The sequence below is a fragment of the Mytilus californianus genome, unplaced genomic scaffold, assembly GCF_021869535.1.
Source record: "Mytilus californianus isolate M0D057914Y unplaced genomic scaffold, xbMytCali1.0.p SCAF_4, whole genome shotgun sequence".
NCBI lineage: Eukaryota > Metazoa > Mollusca > Bivalvia > Mytilida > Mytilidae > Mytilus > Mytilus californianus.
Genome location: NW_026262690.1, coordinates 125,529,613 through 125,550,004, shown reverse-complemented (window position 1 = coordinate 125,550,004; position 20,392 = coordinate 125,529,613). Strand labels below are relative to the sequence as shown.

The 20,392-nt window shown below is 31.4% G+C and overlaps 1 protein-coding gene across 1 annotated transcript; it reads left to right on the top strand.

Annotated features, from left to right (window-relative positions):
• The first annotated feature begins 8 nt into the window (after positions 1-8).
• LOC127739356 (clumping factor A-like) lies at positions 9-18,610 on the top strand. Its single transcript, XM_052251049.1, has 11 exons — positions 9-61; positions 2,419-2,508; positions 2,944-3,031; positions 5,226-5,312; positions 7,501-7,592; positions 7,960-8,144; positions 10,785-12,299; positions 13,029-13,113; positions 16,750-16,798; positions 17,887-17,987; positions 18,418-18,610. The coding sequence occupies exons 1-11, from the start codon at positions 29-31 to the stop codon at positions 18,553-18,555; spliced, it is 2,463 nt and encodes an 820-aa protein (XP_052107009.1). The 5' UTR covers positions 9-28; the 3' UTR covers positions 18,556-18,610.
• Positions 18,611-20,392: the final 1,782 nt, after the last annotated feature.

Here is a 20,392-nt window from a genome sequence, read left to right as displayed (position 1 = left end):
AATAACTAATTTTACCCGCACTTTTTCGATGGGCAGCGAATTTTTCACAAAGTATTTACAAGTAAAGTATCATTCCAAGTATTTAAATACAGTGTATAATCATGCTTTTGAATATCCGAATTTGAAGATTTTTAATCGTACTACGACATCAAAAATTTCTCGAATTTCCTGATCGCTAGACAAATGTGTGTTGATAATTTGTTGATTATCAACAACAACACATAATGGGTCGATAGACAAAATTATACTGGGGTCCATAGATCCCCATAATTCCCAAAACACCAGAAAAAAATTCAAGAAAATACAAAAAAGAATGGTTGAAGTTAAAACTACTTGTGTTATTTTTTAATTCTACCTGGATTACTGGGGCGATCTTTAAGTTTGAAAACTTCTTTAGCCGCCTCATAATCAAACTTTATAATTAACATATAGTATTAAAATATGAGCTTTGCCCATAGCAAGGATAACTTTTTTCCCATTCTGGTAAACAATGGTATTTTAATTGTAAAAGAGAAGCGAAGAATACCAAAGGGACATTCAAACTCATCAGTCAAAAATAAACCGATAATGCCATGGCTAAAATTGTAGGATACTTATACAAGTGTATTTTATTTACTTGTATAGATAAAAAAAATTGGCTTAGTTATGTCCCTTAGACATTCAGATTTTTTTACTTATAAAAGTGAAAAAGTCATCGTATGTTTTCTTGAAGTCTTAGGACTTCTTTGCTCTGATAGAATTTTAAATTGTCTGTCCTTTGCAGATGTCTTAACTTATCATTTAAGTGTAATTTCATGAACAATGAAAATCTCATTTGTCTGTTATCTTCAGAACACTGCTCATTTACAAGCCCCCAAGGAGCAATTTTTGAAGGCCTTGCGCAAATACTTAAGATCTTTGAGCAATCAGTTTCTTTGTTGAATTAATGAAATGAAACCTTGAACTCTTATAAAAAATTATGAGCTAACCTGGGAAAAATCATTCAAGGCATGTTTTTACATCTCAAAACTTGAGAATTTTTATGGGATTGTACAAGTGATTTTATGAGAAAATTAAGGGGAGATTATTCAAACATTATAATTAACTTATATAAGTATATTTTTTTTTTACTTCTTCAAGTAGATAAAGATTACTTGTACAAGTAGTACCCCTGACTGCCATTGTGTGCTCATGTAACTGTAAAAACCCAATGTTTTAAAAAAGTTGAAATAGCTACTATTTTTGTTCTAAGTAGGATTAAACTTCTTTCCATTCCAGTTTTCCTTGTTAATACAATTTTTAAAGATGTCAACAGATTTTGCACTTACAGTTTCTGTTGACAGCCTTTTCCATTGAATGATCAATGATCCTTTGTGAGATTGAATGAAGATGTTTAGTTGAATTGCACCTTTTCTTATTTAAATTCCAAGTAGAATTATTAGACAACTCAAACATATTTTGCAATTTAATATTGTCTATCCAGTGTAGAGCTTTATACACTTGTAACATATCACATGTATCATAACGATCTCTTCTGTATTCAAGTGTAGGTAGGTCTAAGGTTTTCAATCTTTCTACATAACTTAAATTTCTTATACTAGTTCCAGTTTGGTATCCTGGTGCTGTATCTTTTCATTTTTCCTTAAATATGTCTTTAAATGTACATGCTCTTCATAATTCACCTTATCACTATTTATTTTAAATCTGGATAACTTCTGAAATTCAACAACTTTTTCATGACATCGCAAACTAGTTTAAGCTACATGTATCTGGGGAACTGTTTAAACATTGTAATGTGGATTAAACTTTTCAAAGAAACATGTTGAAACTATAGTTAACACTTCACACAAAGCATTTTTATTACTTTGAATTGTGTTTCAAAAAATAGGATCATAATGCATCAAAATTTTAAAATGTTGACTTTAACTTTTTCCTCCCTCATCTCATTACAGATGACCTTTGTTATTGCGACACATGATCCAAACAGAAAGTTGGCCATTTTCTGGATTGGACAAAATAGCGATAAGGTGCACACATGTATCCTGGTCAGAGTTTAAAGTTGTCAAGAACAGTAACTCTGTATTTGGCTTAATGCAGCATGTTTAGCTAAGAATCACCAAATACTTACATGTATTTTAAAGTCTGGGTTGACATGATCCGGGACCTTACCTTCAACCGCCTGCACGTTATACATTAAAGAAACATGAGACCACCTAGCTGTTTTCATCAACTTGAAACTTGGTACATATGTTCATTATGAATATGATTTTATTTTAAAATACATGCCAAATTTTGAGCTTGACCCAGATTTCATGATTCATTGAAGAGCGAAATGTATCGGATTCAAGTTTTGGTGTAAGATAGTTTGAAATGAATTTGTGGTCACATCAACTTGAAACTTTAAAAGTACGCATGTATATTATGATGAGTTTATTTCAGGTTGGTGAAAGATTGGTCTGCCAAATAGAAATTCATTCTTTGGATGACAAAAAGTCAAACAAAAGATGGCTTCAGCGGAATCAATTAAAGGTGGGTGGATTTGAGTAATTTAGCCTCGCAAAGTACTGTATTACTAAACATGCTAAATGTACATAAATTATCATTCGACAACAAAGAAGTCAAACAGAAGATGTGTCATTATGATTAAAACATTTATATTAGATCTTAACATCTAGTGTTCAATGATAGATAAGCATTGCTCATTCAACATCTAAAGCTCCATTTCTCTTGCACCCTAGATATGAGGGTCTTGATTGGATTTATAGAATAGAGAATTATGAGCAAGAAGATTTATTATAAAGATTATACTAATAAAGGCAAATAAAATCAGAATAAATTAATAATGGTTTGCTTAAAAATAAATAATAGATGAAACTGGTCTGAAAATTTGATGAAGACTTCCCCTCCAGACCCTCATCAGATATATATGCTATAAATCACTTCAGAATAGATTTTATTTTATAGGATATTGAAAAGTTACTAAAAGGTCCATTAAGAGCAAGGATAGAAGAAAAAGAAAAGAATGACATCAGATCACAGAATATTTTAACAGGTAAAGTGGAATGTACAAAAACTTTGGAAGTATGTTGATACAGAACCAAAACTGAAGAATTTATTCTGTTACTGATGATAGTACCAATTAGTGTATTTTGGAAAAATCATATTTTCATGGATATTTGAATTTGTGGTTTTGTTAAACTCTGCATTCAAGCCAATAGAAAATGTGTATTTCATTAAACATTTATATTATTGGTATACCTATACCCTAGAAATCCGGGAAAATTTATTCCACAAATATTTACAAATACACAGTAATATGGAAAGCAATTACCATGAGTCAATTAGCAATAGACCTGATCGCTATTTTGGAAGCTGCAACACTTGACCTGAGAATCTGCGACACTTGAACTATTGGACGTCATACAACAATCACTTTTCCTTTGTGGCGTCAGACATTTTCTATTGTGACATCAAAATTTTACGGGAACCTTTGTGATGTCCAGTAATGGCGGATAAATAGAGATCAGGTGTGTTTAGCACAAGTAGAGTCTATTATACAATTTTTCTTCACTGACATAAGTCATACAGGTTTGCTGAAGCCAAATCAGAAATAATAGTCTTGCTTTAATAATCATATGAATGAATGGACAAAATGTCAATGGGACAGTAAACCGACAATAAAAATAAGTAACAAAGGCATATAAATGTAGCCATATGGTCTTCAATGATGGACAGATGTTCACAATGTTTGAAATATTCTTAAAAGCAATGTGTATTTAACAAATACCTGAAAACAATAGCAAATTTCTAATAGACAAAATACATAAAAAGAATGCTAGGAGAAGGTTTGGTACCATTAAAACGTTTAATCACGCTGCAAATGTTTGCACCTGTCCTAAGTCAGGAATCTGATTACAGTAGTTGTCGTCTGTTTATGTAGTTCATACGTGTTTCTCGTTTCTTGTTTTTATGTAAATTAGACCTTTGGTTTTTCCGTTTGAATGGTTTTACACTAGTAATTTTTGGGGGCCTTTTATAGCTTGCTGTTCAGTGTGAGCCAATGCTCCGTGTTGAAGGCAGTACCTTGACCTATAATGGTTTACTTTTATAAATTGTAACTTGGATGCAGAGTTGTCTCATTGGCACTCATACCACATCTTCCTATATCTATAAAACCATTGGCAACAATCCTGAGTATGAATAAGTCTCTTTGACACATTCCCCATTTCCATTCTCAATTTTATAAATCATGTAATATGTTGCATGGTTGAAATGTTTTGTGATATTCAATTCATCCTTTTTTCTCATTCATTGAAAGAATATATGATACATATAAAAAAACGGAAAATGTATAAAGAAAATAGGCATTTGCTGAGTTATTTCATAGATAATTTTAAAATTAATCTAATAAGGATTTCATTATTTCTCACCCCCCTCATCATATCGCAAAATTTATTCTCTAAAGATTCTTAAAACCCTGCAATAAACATTTAGTTTTTTTAAGGTTATTTGCAAATAAATAAGGACAACCTAGCAAAATATTTTTTTATCCCCAAGAATTTACAAATGATCTGAGCAGCCTTTAGTATGTTGTTTAATGCAACCATTAGTTTTTATATATTTGGAAAATTCAAGATTTGATAAAATGTTTTGCAAAACATTTTTTTCCAAAAAGTAATCAAGAAATTTTTAGGAGTATAGTGAGTAAGAAGAGCAATAAGTCCAATATATTATTGGGCTATACCACTGACTCGCAAAAAGTAAAATAACAAAAATAATGAACTCCAAGGAAAATTCAAATCGGAAAGTCCTTTATCAAATGGCAAAATCAAAAGCTCAAACATATCAAACGAATGGAAAACAACTGTCATATTCCTGACTTGGTACAGGCATTTCCTTATGTAGGAAATGGTGGATTAAACCTGGTTTTATAGCTAGTTAAAACTCTCACTTGTATGACAGTCGCATAAAGTTCCATTATATTGACATCAATTTGTGAACAAAACAAACAGACATAATAGGTAAAAATGTCAAAAATACGGGTACAGCAGTCAACATTGTGTTAAAATCTTAATCACTATAAAAACAAACAAATATGTCAACAAAGAAAAACGAAATGGCATATAGACAAACACATAAGCAACATGCTTGTGTGAAGTGCTTTTTTGATTTTACCACATATATTCATACAATACCTTTATGTTCTAACTTTTATTTATTGAGAGTACAATTATTTCTATTTATAGGAAGTACAGTGCGTCTGGGATATGTGTTTAAAAAGAAATCCCTTCATCATACTTTGTTACTTGGTGAAGAAGAATCAGGAGATGATGGTATTTATTGATACTGTATTTAAAGTATTAGTCCATAATGAAAATCATTCTATTTGAAAAGGGTGGATAACAAAAATGAAACCTACAAATAAATATCCTTATTTTATATGCATTGGGAAGGAAAATTTCATCAGAAGCTAGGTATATGGGAATTCTGCATGAATTTGAATTAATTTCTGTTGGGATTTTGGCCTATTTTTTGGCACCAATTTGTGTTACAGATATGAAGGCTTGTAAATTTTCTTAATTGTTTGGTACAAATCATTCTGCTCATATTACCTGTTCATGGAAGAAAATTGACAAGAAAGTTACAAAAAATTCACTGCAGAGTATGGAGTTATCTACCTTGAAATAATTTTCATTGGACATTCCATATAATTGATGAATTTTGTATGAATACAGCCTAAGCTAGAAATCAAAGTTAGCTTTTGATTTAACTTTGCATTCTGAACTTAATATAAGATAATTGATTGTCAGGCTTTAAACTCATGATTCACCCTTTGCATGAATTGAGTTGAAATTAGATATAAGTCAATGCCTTTTTGTCGAGCCTTCGACTTTTGTCGAAAAAGCAAGACATAGCGATCCTACATTCCGTCGGCGTCAACAAATATTCACTCTGTGGTTAAAGTTTTTGAAATTTTAATAACTTTCTTAAACTATCCTGGATTTCTACTAAACTTGGACAGAAGCTTGTTTATGATCATAAGATAGTATCCAGAAGTAAATTTTGTAAAAAAAAAATTCCTGTTTTTCCGTATTTTACTTATAAATGGACTTAGTTTTTCTGCCAGGAAACATTACATTCACTCTGTGGTTAAAGTTTTTAAAATTGTAATAACTTTCTCAAACTATCCTGGATTTCTACCAAACTTGGACAGAAGCTTGTTTATGATCATAAGATAGTATCCAGAAGTAAATTTAAAAAAAAAATTCCTGTTTTTCCGTATTTTACTTATAAATGGACTTAGTTTTTCTGCCAGGAAACATTACATTCACTCTGTGGTTAAAGTTTTTAAAATTTTAATAACTTTCTCAAACTATCCTGGATTTCTACCAAACTTGGACAGAAGCTTGTTTATGATCATAAGATAGTATCCAGAAGTGAATTTAAAAAAAAAATCCTGTTTTTCCGTATTTTACTTATAAATGGACTTAGTTTTTCTGCCAGGAAACATTACATTCACTCTGTGGTTAAAATTTTTAAAATTATAATAACTTTCTCAAACTATCCTGGATTTCTACCAAACTTCGACAGAAGCTTGTTTATGATCATAAGATAGTATCCAGAAGTGAATTTTTAAAAAAAATCCTGTTTTTCCGTATTTTACTTATAAATGGACTTAGTTTTTCTGCCAGGAAACATTACATTCACTCTGTGGTTAAAGTTTTCAAAATTTTAATAACTTTCTTAAACTATCCTGGATTTGTACCAAACATGGACAGAAGTTTGTTTATGATCAAAAGCTAGTATCGAGAAGGAAATTTTTATTAAAATTTTGTACTTGTTTATCCATATTTTACTTATAGATGGACTTAGTTTTTCTTCCAGTTAACATTACACACAGTCTGCAGTTAAATTTTTTAAAACATTTATTAGATTCATAAACTATCCTGGATTTTTACCAAACTTGGACAGAAGCTTCTTACAATAAAAAAATTGTATCGAGAGGAAATTTTATTAAATTTTTTCCTCGTCTCATTTTTGTTGAGCCTGCGATTAACGGCAAAAGTAGGCGAGACTCTGGGTTCCGCAGAACCCTTACAAATTTTATAAATAAGTAATGAATAAATGGAGATAAAGATTATAAGTCAATAAGTCAGCAACTCAACAATGCAAAAGGAGCAAAAGACATGAAGAATCTGTAAACTTATCACATACTTTGCTCAATTTTAATTGAAAATTGTGCATTCCAAAAATATGGTCATCAGGCTAAAACATTTCAAAACTCAGATTTCTTTCCAAGCTTTATTTTTATAATCAGAAGCTACACTTTTCTCAAGAAATGACACTTTGAAAAATCATAAACTTGTTTTATCATTCAGTCATAAAATTTTCTACACCTCAGGAAAAGTGATAACAAAAATTATATTCCGGATCTGCAGATTTTGTTTATCATTTGTGAAGCAATTTACTTACTGCATCTGGAAACTTTGATTGTCAAATCTTAATGATGTTTACTTTCAGATTTTTACAGTACTGCTCACACTGTGTTCAGAGAGAAAGTAGTTGTGTTTGTCACTTCATTAGAATCTCAAAATACTAAAAGTGTAACAAAGGTAAGGAATTTCCAGTGGTTGATAAAACATGTGTGATATTCATTATAAATGTAAAAGTATGAAGATGTGATATGATTGCCAATTGGAGACAACTCTCCATCTGAGTTAAAATGACATAGGAATTAGCAACTATTGGTAACTGTCTTCAACAATGAGCAAAACCCGTACTGCATAGCTAACTATAGAAGGCCCTTTAAAGACAAATGTAAAACAATTCAAACCAGAGAACTAACGGCCTATCTTATGTACAAAACAATAAACGGAAAACAAATATGATATACAGCAACAAACGACAACCACTGAATTGTAGGGTCCTATATATATTGTTTATGATTATTTAGAAATACTTTATTGAATGTAATTGTAGCTAGCAAAAGTCCTCCATGACTGCAGCCAATCACAATCACAGCCTAATTCAGTCAGCATAAGTAATTACTTTACCAAACAATCATCCACCAGTCAAAATGGTAGTCATGGTAACATCAAACAGAATGGTAACACAGAAAATGGTGTATCTTCCAATGAGGGAAAAAGAAAAGCTATTAAAAAACTGTAGGTTTGATATTCCTAATGGTGAAGGTTATCATTTGGTATTCATGAAAAAAAGTGCACTTTAGGCCTAATATGGCCTTGAAATTCAACTTTATCGTAAAATATCAAAATGGCCATAATTTGGTTCTTAAATGGATCTTTTTCAGAAGGCTTTAACTACTAGGTTAAACATATCTCATTCTAAGCACATTTTCGATATATTGTCAAAAGCGATAATTTTTTTACGCATTTAGCTTCAGGAAACTCTTGGCCCCAACCTAGGATTCAAAATGTTCTGTAGCTAAAAGTTGCCAATGATGAATCCCTAGACACAAAACCTTTCTGGATCAGGGGTGGTGGTCAAAGTAAATTATGTTAAATACTGTTAAAAATTATTGAAAATTTGACCAAAACTAACGTTACAACACAAATAATGCATACCTCAGGGGTCATTTCTTCGTCATTGTAAATGTGATGTGCCAAAAAGAAGTTATTCTAAATTAATAGCTATATCACAACTATTTCTATGTGAAATTTGTAATATTTTGGCCTGATTAAAAAAAATCAAATTCTTAGGGCCAATTTAAACCTTTCGTTTACTCCTTTGATATCAAGCTTTATGTAAGCATGCATTACTGTGTGATGTATTTTCAGATTCCCTATTCATCCTCTTTTGTGTACAGAAACTTAATTATTCTTACACGTAATGGCCATGCTTAAAATTTTGGATGCATTTTTCTCATGAACTCCAAATCAGAGCTTCCTGTAATTTGGTATCAAACTTTATGTGAGCATGTTAAACTATGTGATGCATTTTCAGATTTGTTGCCCATACACTTCCTGTTATTCTTATATATTCTTACACATAATGTCCATGTATGAAATTTTCATCACATTATTCTCAGGAACAGAAAATCAAAGACAGACAAAGTCTTACATTTCTTCAGTCTACAAAACACAAAATTATTATGTCATTGAAAACTGAAGACTGATTAACACGAACCCCACCAATGAATGCGAGACATAGGGATTACAATGCCTCAAAACTTTTTGTATAAAGCTTTATAATTCAGAAAAGATTTTTTTTGTCATGTGAAATACTCACTCACTCAGGCCAACTATAGTTAATTTTTTTTTTATGAAATTTATTCATAATAATTTGAGCAGGCGAGACATTTCAGCATGTGCACTCTTGTATAATGAAAAAAAATGATTTTAAGGATAACTGGGAAGATGTTTTGTTGTACCTTATATTTTACAAGTTTAAGAATATGATAACCAATTTTTAATTACATTTGTAAGGATTAACTATATCAGATAAGTAAGTTCACCTGATGCAGGAACATATATATTGATGGGACTTGACACTACCTAATTATAGCCGATTTTATCGTCGGGTCATAGTAAATTAATGACACGATACCGAAACGGACGTGTAAAATAAGTACTCGCTATTATCTTAATCATTTCTGACAATATCAATAAAATGTCATTCAAACTAAGTAATAAGTGATGCCAGTGTATTGAACTTGTAATCTATTACTTGAAATTTGTCATAATTGCATTCATTTCATCACAGAAGGGTACAGAATGCAAACGGGTAATAAAAAAATGGCACCGATTGCATTCCCAGTAACAGCGAATTTCACAAACCAATATAAAACACTTCACATCAAATAAATCACATTTATATTGGTCATTTTCTATGACAAAATATATCTACTTTACGATAAAACTTGTATTTGTTGAACGTTTGGAATTATGTGGTTAATATATTGAGCAGTTCCGATAGTTTTTCAGTCAAACGCTTCCAAAATCCATAAATCTCGCGAAGTCTCGCAAAGTTTGGGATTTTATCAATTTTATACTGAAAATCCTATTAGATTCATTTCCCGTTAGATATACTGTTCCCAGCCTGATGTAAGTTAAGTATCCTAAACTTTTATTGGTTTAAAGCTAATTTATTTTTATTGGATTTTCTTACTTCAATCAAATGAATTTCATTTATATTTCACCTTTGAAAGGGTACAAGGATATTTATGCACTTGATTAAATATGTCTGTTTTTGCTAACGCCTTGATAGCCAAAGAATAATGGAATTAAATTATAAGAGCTCTTTTCCTAATGCTTGTTATTTAAAGGTTTGATTGACTTGCTTGCTTTGTTTGTATAAATGTTGCTCAAGCATTGCAATTAAGATTGACATCTGCAATCAGTAAATAGGCGGGGCTTCAGCTTGCATATATTGTGCTTTAATGTTATTGGATGTTAAGTATAATGCAGAGTATAATGTATACAAGCTGAAGCCCTGCCTATCTATTGATTGCAAATCTTAATTACAATGCTTGAGCAAACATTTATACAAACAAAGCAAGCAAGTCAACCAAACCTTTAAATTACAAGCATTAGGAAAAGAGCTCTAATGTTAACATCTCTATTGATATAATTGAAATTTAGTTTGTTAATCAGATATATTATGTTCAGGAGAGGTATTTGTAAAAAATACATCTTTGAGAAGAAAATTCCTTCATCTAGAAGTTCGGGTATTGTTACCTTCTCTTAATACATTTATTTACAAATACTCCTTCTGAACTTGATGATGTCTGTTCAGAATACCACTGCAAGCTAAACTTTTTTTAACATATATTTTATGTTTTGCAGTGTTGGAAGGACCAACAAAGCTATTTCTAAGGTCAAGAAAGAAAAGAGAATAGCAAAAATCTTACAGAATTTTAAGAAAATAGAAGGAGAAAATCCAGACTGTGCTTCTAATAATGCCTCTGGGTCCATTGAATCTTACCAGACTGCAAATCTAGTACAAGACAGCAAGCCATCCATTACTGGACTGGGCAGGATAGAACAGGAAACTGTATCAACAAACTGTTCATCCTCTGTTAATTCAGTTAGCTCACTACAGGAAAACAGTAATTCATCATCTGAGTCAGGTCAAAATGACATGTGTATCAATTACAGAGGAACAAAATATGGAGCAAATTATCCTCCATACATAGAATCCTGTCAGTCTGAAATAGATTACATCGATATAGAAATAGACTGTCATTCCACAAAAGTTCCAAAATATAGTCAGCTATCTGTTCCTAGTATTCAAAATGGCTGCGATTCTGGGTCAGATACTTCTTGTATTGAGACAGACTATATTTACTCAAATGTTACTTCTAAATCTAATCAGCAGTGCCAGTCAAACTACAATAAACTCAAAAATAAGGCTACTACCTCAGATACTGTTGACGATGGATTTCCAGATAGTATGCCTGACATTGTATCTGATTGTTCTGTTGATCTCACGGAACCTCCTGAAGATATGCCAGATATAATGAACGAACATTCTTCATTTGAATTCTGCTCAGAAGATGATAATCTTGGTGACAATTATGATCCTGCCGAAAATGATCAGGAAAATGTAATCTCTGATTGCTTAGATATGGCTGATAATCTTCTTCAAGTTCCCATGGTAACCGATAAGAAATTGGAGGAGGATGTGATGTATACAAATTTTAGTCCATGTGCTGATATTTATGACAATGAAGGTGATTGTCAGATAACTGATCTATGTAATTCTGATACAGATGAAAATATTGGGGAAAATGACATTAAGACAGGGGGTAATGTTGTAAATAGTCTGGTTGATCTTGATTATGAGAATAGCCAGCAGATGACAAATCTTAATAATGTTGACATTGAAATTTGCCAGCAAGGAGCAGATCTTACTGATAAAGAGAGTAGCCAGCAAACAACCAATACTATGGAAACAAATGTTTTAAGTGACAATGATTCAAGTGATTCTGATCTGCCTGATTGTGACTTCATAGCATATAAATCTAGAAGACGGACTTCAATCTTTCAAAGGGCAATTGATATTTGTCAACTTATTAAAACTAGCAAGGATAATAGTCATGTGACCACATCACCTGACAAAGATATAACAAAAAATGAAAAAAACAAGAGAAAAAGAAGTAAGCATGTTCTTCCAAGTTTTTCACCTTCTAACTCAGAGGATGAGTTGAATCCATCAAAAGTAGCCAAGACTGATGGTGAGGTGAATGAGTTTAATTTTGATGACAACATGAATGAAGTTAGTGATGAAGAAATGGAATGTTTCATTTTATCAGTTGACAAATCTGAGAATGACATCGACAAGAAGATTGAAAATTCTGGGTAGGTTATTAATGAAGAGTTGAAAATTTTTGCCTATCTTTTCTGGGTAGGTTATTGAAGAGCTGAAGAATTTTGCCTATCATTTCTTAGAAGGTTGTGCCGATCTTTTGAACAATTTTCAGCCAACATTCTTGAAAAGGATTCACACTAATCACTAGCCCCACAGTCAAACACAAAAATGATTATATCTTGATGGACCAGTTATATGAGAATTTTACCTGACCAGATGTCAGATAACATTTTGGGGAAATTTATTTAATGATATATTATGTTTTATTGTCAAGTGAAATTTAGTTTTGCCAAAAAATAATGATGATTACTTTTAAAACCCAAATGTCAAGTGAACCAAATAGCACCTTTGGGAACTCTGATAGTAAAGTTAAGATAAGATACCATTGTTTGAAATATGCCAATGATTAAATTTTTACAGACATTTACTGTTTTTGGTAAATGCTAAGAAAAACTGTCTATATATTCAACAGTAACCAACAGTTTTTTTCTTCAGTCCATTTTAACTACTGTATTTGACATTAATTACTGCTGTTAATTTTGTTGTTGATCTCAGATAATTTAGGACAGATAATGATTAACAATTGCACAGATATCTATGGTCATTACAAATTCAATCAGTCAGATAGATGACAAGGATCACAAAATTTGTAGAAATAGGTAATATGACTTCTGCTGTAAAGACAACCAGAGTAATATTTTAAACTCCTTGTATTGTAGAACCGTGTGTAATTTAACAGAAGACCAGTTAAAGTATTTGGTACTGAAGAATAAGATGTATCTAAAGTCCATCTTTCAGGGAAATGTAAGTATACACACAAATAATAACAAAATTTTAGAAGTCATTAAGGTGTAATACCACCAAATCATAGTACGTCACATCCGGTTGCATACGAAAATAGGTCGAAAAAAAATATTCCCTTGAATTTGACAGTTGCAGGTAATTGATCCTACATTTCATTGCAGTAAAACATTTCTGAGTCATAAACATATATCTTGGGTATTTCAAAGCACCATTATTTCTTTATTTGGGGTTTCTATAGAATATTTTGGAAACTTGAGGTTACATGGTTACTAAAGCTTGTACACAGGTTAAAAAAGGGGGGAAATTTGATTGGTTAACTTCCAGTGACGGTTATTTTCTTATATGCAATGAAATGTTATGTGAAATTTTTTCTATAGTACTGGACAGGATAAATCTTTACTCATGCCAAGTATTTCTTTATTTGAAACAAAGATAAATTCAACACAATTTTTTGAAAAGTGCAAATTTAACAAAGACTAATAGGGGAAAATCAATGGTGGTATTACACCTAATATGGGAAGCTGTACATGCACCTTTGACCTTGTGAGTACTCTCATGTGTTAAAATTTCTTGCTATTTAAGTGAAATATTACAAATAATGAAATATTCTGAGTGGATTGAGTCTCCAAAATACATTTTATGAGAAAATTTCCTTCAAATAGGACTTTACCATGAATATTAGTTGACAGAACAAGCCATACTTAGAGTTTTGGGGAGCTTTTTCTCCTTATTTCTTATATTCTGCTGTACTAGAAAATTTTTCCTAAGAAATACTTTAATAAATATATAGTTTTAAGTAAATGAAATTATTTTTAAAGCAGTAACAACAAATTATTCACCAAAAAAAAAGTTTTTTATGTCCCTCTCTGGAACGCGGCGTAAATTTAATTTTTACGTAAGGACTTATTGAAACCTCCTTGGAGACAGTAAACTTTTATACGGATAGTTCATTCAGCTTGAATACTTCAATTAATCATTTATAATAACATTTCTATCATAAATGAGTGAAAGTTACCCCAAAATTTTTATTTATTGGCCTAAAAAGTAGAAATTTTGAGGAAATGAGAGGTATAAATGGACCAAAAGAGACCTTATAAAGAAGACAAAAGAGGTCCATTAGTAGTATTTATCATCCTAAAGTCATCTTTTGTATCATATTCAACTGTTTGTAGGCAGATGAGATAAATATTTGATCATTTATTGGTCCACACTATATTCTATCATGATGCGGCTTGGTTTGGATTTTTCGAAGAAATTTTGCTCGAATCGCTGTAGATGTCGTCTTACATTATACTAGATTTTTCTCAAACTATTGAACTGATTATGACAAAACTTGACAGGAATGCTTGAAATAACCAGTATTACAAAGGAAAAAAGTCACATTCAGTTTATTTAACAAAAAAGTCTTCTTTAGGTGTAATACCACCAAATCATAGTACGTCACATCCGGTTGCATACGAAAATAGGTCGAAAAAAAATATTCCCTTGAATTTGACAGTTGCAGGTAATTGATCCTACATTTCATTGCAGTAAAACATTTCTGAGTCATAAACATATATCTTGGGTATTTCAAAGCACCATTATTTCTTTATTTGGGGTTTCTATAGAATATTTTGGAAACTTGAGGTTACATGGTTACTAAAGCTTGTACACAGGTTAAAAAAGGGGGGAAATTTGATTGGTTAACTTCCAGTGACGGTTATTTTCTTATATGCAATGAAATGTTATGTGAAATTTTTTCTATAGTACTGGACAGGATAAATCTTTACTCATGCCAAGTATTTCTTTATTTGAAACAAAGATAAATTCAACACAATTTTTTGAAAAGTGCAAATTTAACAAAGACTAATAGGGGAAAATCAATGGTGGTATTACACCTTAATGAATCAATCTTTTAAGTTCAATTTTCATTGGATGGGTATGATAGGTTTTTCTATTTTTATATTGCTGATTCTTCATGTCTCCCAACTTACATCTTTGAATGTTTGCTTTCTCCCTTGCTGTTTCTGCCATCAGTTAATTTTTCAGCCCTTTGTAATATGTTGTTCTTTAAGATTCATGTGGACCATATGGCTAAAATGGCTGCATTTTCACCTCAAAATTTACTCTGAGGACAGACAAAGCTGTCTATCTGGAAAAGTTTTTAGGCATAGCATGCCCTAAATAATTAAAATTTTAAATGCATTTTATGTTGAAGAAAATTAAAAACTTAACTTGATTTTGCTGTGCACTTTTTTTCCTCCCTGTAGAAGATGATAAAATTAACAAACACCTGAGTTTAATTTGATATGATCCACTCAGTGACACAGTTTAAATCACCAATTATTGTCAGGTATCTATTGTCCCTCTATTGTCCATGTCAATCAATACAGTTCACATCAATTATTACCTATGGGGAAGTTCTCAAACCTCTTTCCCAACTTAGTTTATTTTGGCACCTTCTGTAGAAATGAAAAAAAGTGCATTGCAAAATCCAGTTAAGTTTTTAGTTTTCTAAAACATCGAATGCATATGCATTTTATTTATCTAGGGCATGCTTTGCCTTAAACCTTTTCCAGATACACAGGTTTGTCTGTACTCAGAGTAAAATTGGGGCTTAAACACAGCCATTTTAGCCAAAGGGTCCACATCAACCTTAAAGGACCATCATAAATTTTCTTGAAATTTTAACACAATTTACTGAGCAAAGGAAATAATTCCAAGTGGAATAAGATTGTTGTTCATTCAGAGAGGGAAAAAATACCAAAGGGATAGTCAAACCTATTAAGTCGAAAACAAACTGACAGTGCCATGGCAAAAAAACGACAAAAAGACAAACAACAGTACACAGAACACAACATAGAAAACATGACTGAGCAGCTTGAACCCCACTAAAAACAAGGGGGGGGTGATCTCAGGTGCTCTGGAAGGTAAGCAGTTCCTGCTCCACAGGTGGCACCAGTCATGTTGCTAATTTAAGTACAAATCAGGTGATAAGTTTAATTTTGTGTTTTCTCAATAATGAATAAATACATAACAATTGTAATGTTTTAAACGATGCAGTGGACTACTAGATGCAAAAACAAGTATGATTTCATAAAATATTTGTCATTTCCATAGTTAAGAACATGGTTCTTTTCTTTTCAAATTGATGTTTCCAAATGATTAATCATTTTCCACATTGATATAATTTTGAGACAGTCAGTTGCGAAGATTGATTTTCATCGATTTTAGTTGTCATATCAGAGTAATGTATATGATGTTTGGAAATAATTCAAGTTTTATAAGTTTTTAGACAAAACCACACAACCAAATGTCTTGACATTTTAATGCAAACTGACATGCACTAGTTATTACAAGCTAGGAATTATTTCTTGCATATCTTCTATGTTATATCAGAATTTGTGCTTGTTGATACTAAAAACACTTTGCTTATTTGAACATTTTTAAACAGAGATGTCATGGTGAAATATTCAGCCACATCATTCAATAGAGGAGATGCTTTCCTTTGTGTTGTTATACAGGACTTAGTATTTGTATGTGATGGGTAAAACATCTTATGAAGTGTTCCTTATTATCATAGTGAACTATTTTTAAATTTAAAAAAAAAGAATGAAAGAATTTACTGTAATGATTACATCTTTTTTTGTATTTCAGACTGAGTCATGGCGCCATCTTGATTATAAGAAAGGAGGAAGATCAAGAAGTATGTATGCAACACAACAAAAAATAATTCTTGCCAATTATGTATTTGATAGTTAAATCATCAGATACTATTTAAAAGAATAAACCAGCATTTAGATATGACATATAGATGAATTTTAGATGAGTTTTTGAAATCCATACATTTGACCTTTTTTTCAATGAAAAATTTCTGGTTAAAGGTTTGATCAATTATATTCAAGTTCACACTTTTATAAAGACCTTTTGGGAAGACCTATGTTTAAAACCATCTCAGTGGTCTTGTGGGAGGTCATGGTTTGAACCTCTGTTGGGTCAAACCCTAGGAGAGGGGGACTTCAATACTTAATTGATAGGGGTTTCCACAGGGGTTCTGTCACCCCACCCTTTTCATATAATTTAGATTTTAAAAATGTATACCTTTTCATATATTGATACATGATCATTTTTAATTATGAGTCCAAGAGCAGACGAGAATCACATTCAGGCATAATTGAGAAAATATATCACATTTGCTCTGAGCATAGATTTAAGGCTGAGATTCCTTATGCAATGCTTACTTACGGCTAGACTTTCGGCTGTGAAAAAATTACAGGGCTTTTCATATAACAAGTAATGGGAACTTTACTGACCGTATCATATATTTCTGATAGTTTTCCCCACCTATTCACATATTTTCAAGCTGGAAAATATGACCTATTCCAGCGGCAAGTCCTGTCACCTTGTTTATAGGAAGTGCCCCTCCAAGGTCAAAGCGAAGACTCAAATTGTTATTTTGCTACGTCTCTGCTAAGCACACAGCATAAAGATGAAGGGCAAAGACTAGTCAGGTTGGAGTCAGAATAGAGTGTGAGCAGGGTGACATGTCTTCCTGAGGCCTGTTACCTTGTGAACTAGCATGTTAAAAATCTGGCTAAGCATGTTAGTCTAGTACAAAGCAGAGATGAGATTCTTATCTGATCAACATAATCCTTTCCCTAATATGCATTTAATTTAGTTCTGGATGTTAAACAGCCAACCATCATCATCATCATCTACATTTTAAAAAATCAATGAAACAATTTTTAACAATATGGTTATTTATTATTATTTTATTATTTTATGTATTTATAGAGTTGCTAAACCATCAAGTGCACTTGGGATTGTTTACAGAAGAACAACAAGATATCGTCATGGAAACATTAATGTCCATTTTTTGTAAGAAACATCATAAGGTATGAAATTAAAGCATTGAAAAAGAAAAGGCAAGTATTGAACACGGGAGGGGGGCTGGTATTGAAGGTCTATGACGAAAGTTATATTATCATTTTTGACATATTTATCATTAACAGCCCTTTGATATCACAAAAAGTGCACTGTCTGTATGAGAGGAGATGTAGGGTATATTTCATTGAGATAGCAACCCAAGGACCAACATAATTAAACAACATCTCAAGGGCAACATAAGAGTCTAGAATAGTTTTTCTCTATATCAAGTTTGATCAATTTTATAAATTACATTTGTTTGATAGATAAGTTGAATGCATCTATTTTTGATTATGTGTAAAATTCTTTGATTAAATGAAAACACATCTTCAAGAGTCATATAAAAATAGAAGTTTAATTTTATGTTACCTTTGTAAATATTTCTGACGTATATTTCAGTATTTGGAATATGTGATGAAAGTTTTATTACCTGAGATGTTGATCAAGATCCATATGGCAGTTCATAGTGTCAGTCATAGAGAATCAGAGGTCATGATGATGGAGGCTTTGTCGAAACCAGGAGGTGTCTACATTTGAATAGTTCTGTATTGATAAGAAAAAAATGCTTGACCAGTGGTCCTTGCACATATATCTATATTCCTTCCATATTTTTTGGAAAGGTTATAAGACATTTGAAAGCAGAGTAATTTTCTCAAGAATCTTGAAAACTTAAAGGCTTATAGTAATCCTTTGTGCAAATGTGCAATTTAAGAACATAAATTGAAACCTATGTATATGTAGATCATAACTTTAAAAGTAAATCGGTATTTAGATCTGACATAATCAAAGATGAGTAATGATCTCCATCCATATTGCAAATTTACAGTTAAAATTCCTTATTAGAGGTCTTAGTCATTATGTACAAGTTTTTTTTATTACTGTGGATTCATTATTATTCGTTGGATACCAATTTTCGTGGATTTCGTGGGTACAGGGAAACCACGAATTTAAATGTTCAACGAATTGCAAATTTGCTGTGTGATTAACTGTAGACTTTGGGAAAACCACGAAATCCAATATCCACGAAAATGCAAGTTTTTCTCAATCCACGAAAATTGGTACCCACGAAAATAAATGAATCCACAGTATTCTGCAAGAGAAAACCATATTTACCCCAAGGGTAGACGGGGTATAGAAATATGGTCATCCCAAGACTTCTACCTTTCTGACAGTAAAACCCTTACTAAATTGGGCATTACATTTGACTGTGTGGTTGACAGTTGAAATTTATATTTTACAATTTTTTATGGTGGAATCGTCATGTTTCATGGGGTACTAACTTTCATGGATTTTGGAGTATAGGTGAACAATGAATTAAAATAGTCATCAAGATACAATTATTCTGTAATGTAGACAGAATTTGTTAAAACCATAAATTTGAATATCCACAAAAATACCACTTTTCCCTGATCCACTAAAACACATGATCCAGAGTAGATTGTTACAGAATCTTACTCAACAGAAAACATGGTTCCTTATCAATCTTTAAATAGCATCTCTGCCAAATTAGATAGAACTGACCCCTTAATAGAAAGTGAGTGGCCGCTTATGTAAAATAAGACATCAATAATTTCAGTCAGTTTTAAACAAATGCAAAGATTTTTAACTTAGAATGACAAATTTATTATTCCATATTATGACGTGTGACTTTGGGAGGTAATTTTGTAAAAAGCAACTTTATACATATTTGTTATTTTGTTTTTACGGAAGCAAATTGTTTCCTATTTGTTATGTATTTTCATTTTGGTTTAGATTTGAATAACTTTTTCTAGTCATAGATAATCAGGTAGTATACCATTTAAATGGAAATAAACAATTTGAAAACATTTAATTTGTAAATGATTATTTGCATCAAAAAAAGAACTTAAAAGATGGAAAACCATCTGAATAAATGCTGATAATCGGTATAAGTTCAATGAAATAGAAACGAAACAACCAGTTAAACAAAAAGCAATTTAAAGGTTTATCTAAGGTCTTCAACAATAGATAATTTCAAACTCTAAAATTGTGGAGAGATTTAACAAGTTGTGTTCAGATTCAGATTTAACAGAATCTTCAAAAGATCTATCATCAACACCAAATACAACAGCATACAAAACAAACTACTGACACATTAAAACATGTGACAAGGTTAACTGACTAATGGAGTATTCAACCTTTCTACTGTTATGAAGAAATTTAGAGAGAACACTCTATAAAAACCAGTTCAGAAAAACACTTCACCCTATCATGTTAATAACACATTTAACAAAAACATATTTACAGGTTAAATGAAACTACAAAGTCTTGTAGAAATCAATGCTTACTACAAGAATGGATGTGTTATCCTGCTCATCATATCCTCACTTTTAATTAAGCTCTAAGTACTAATTTT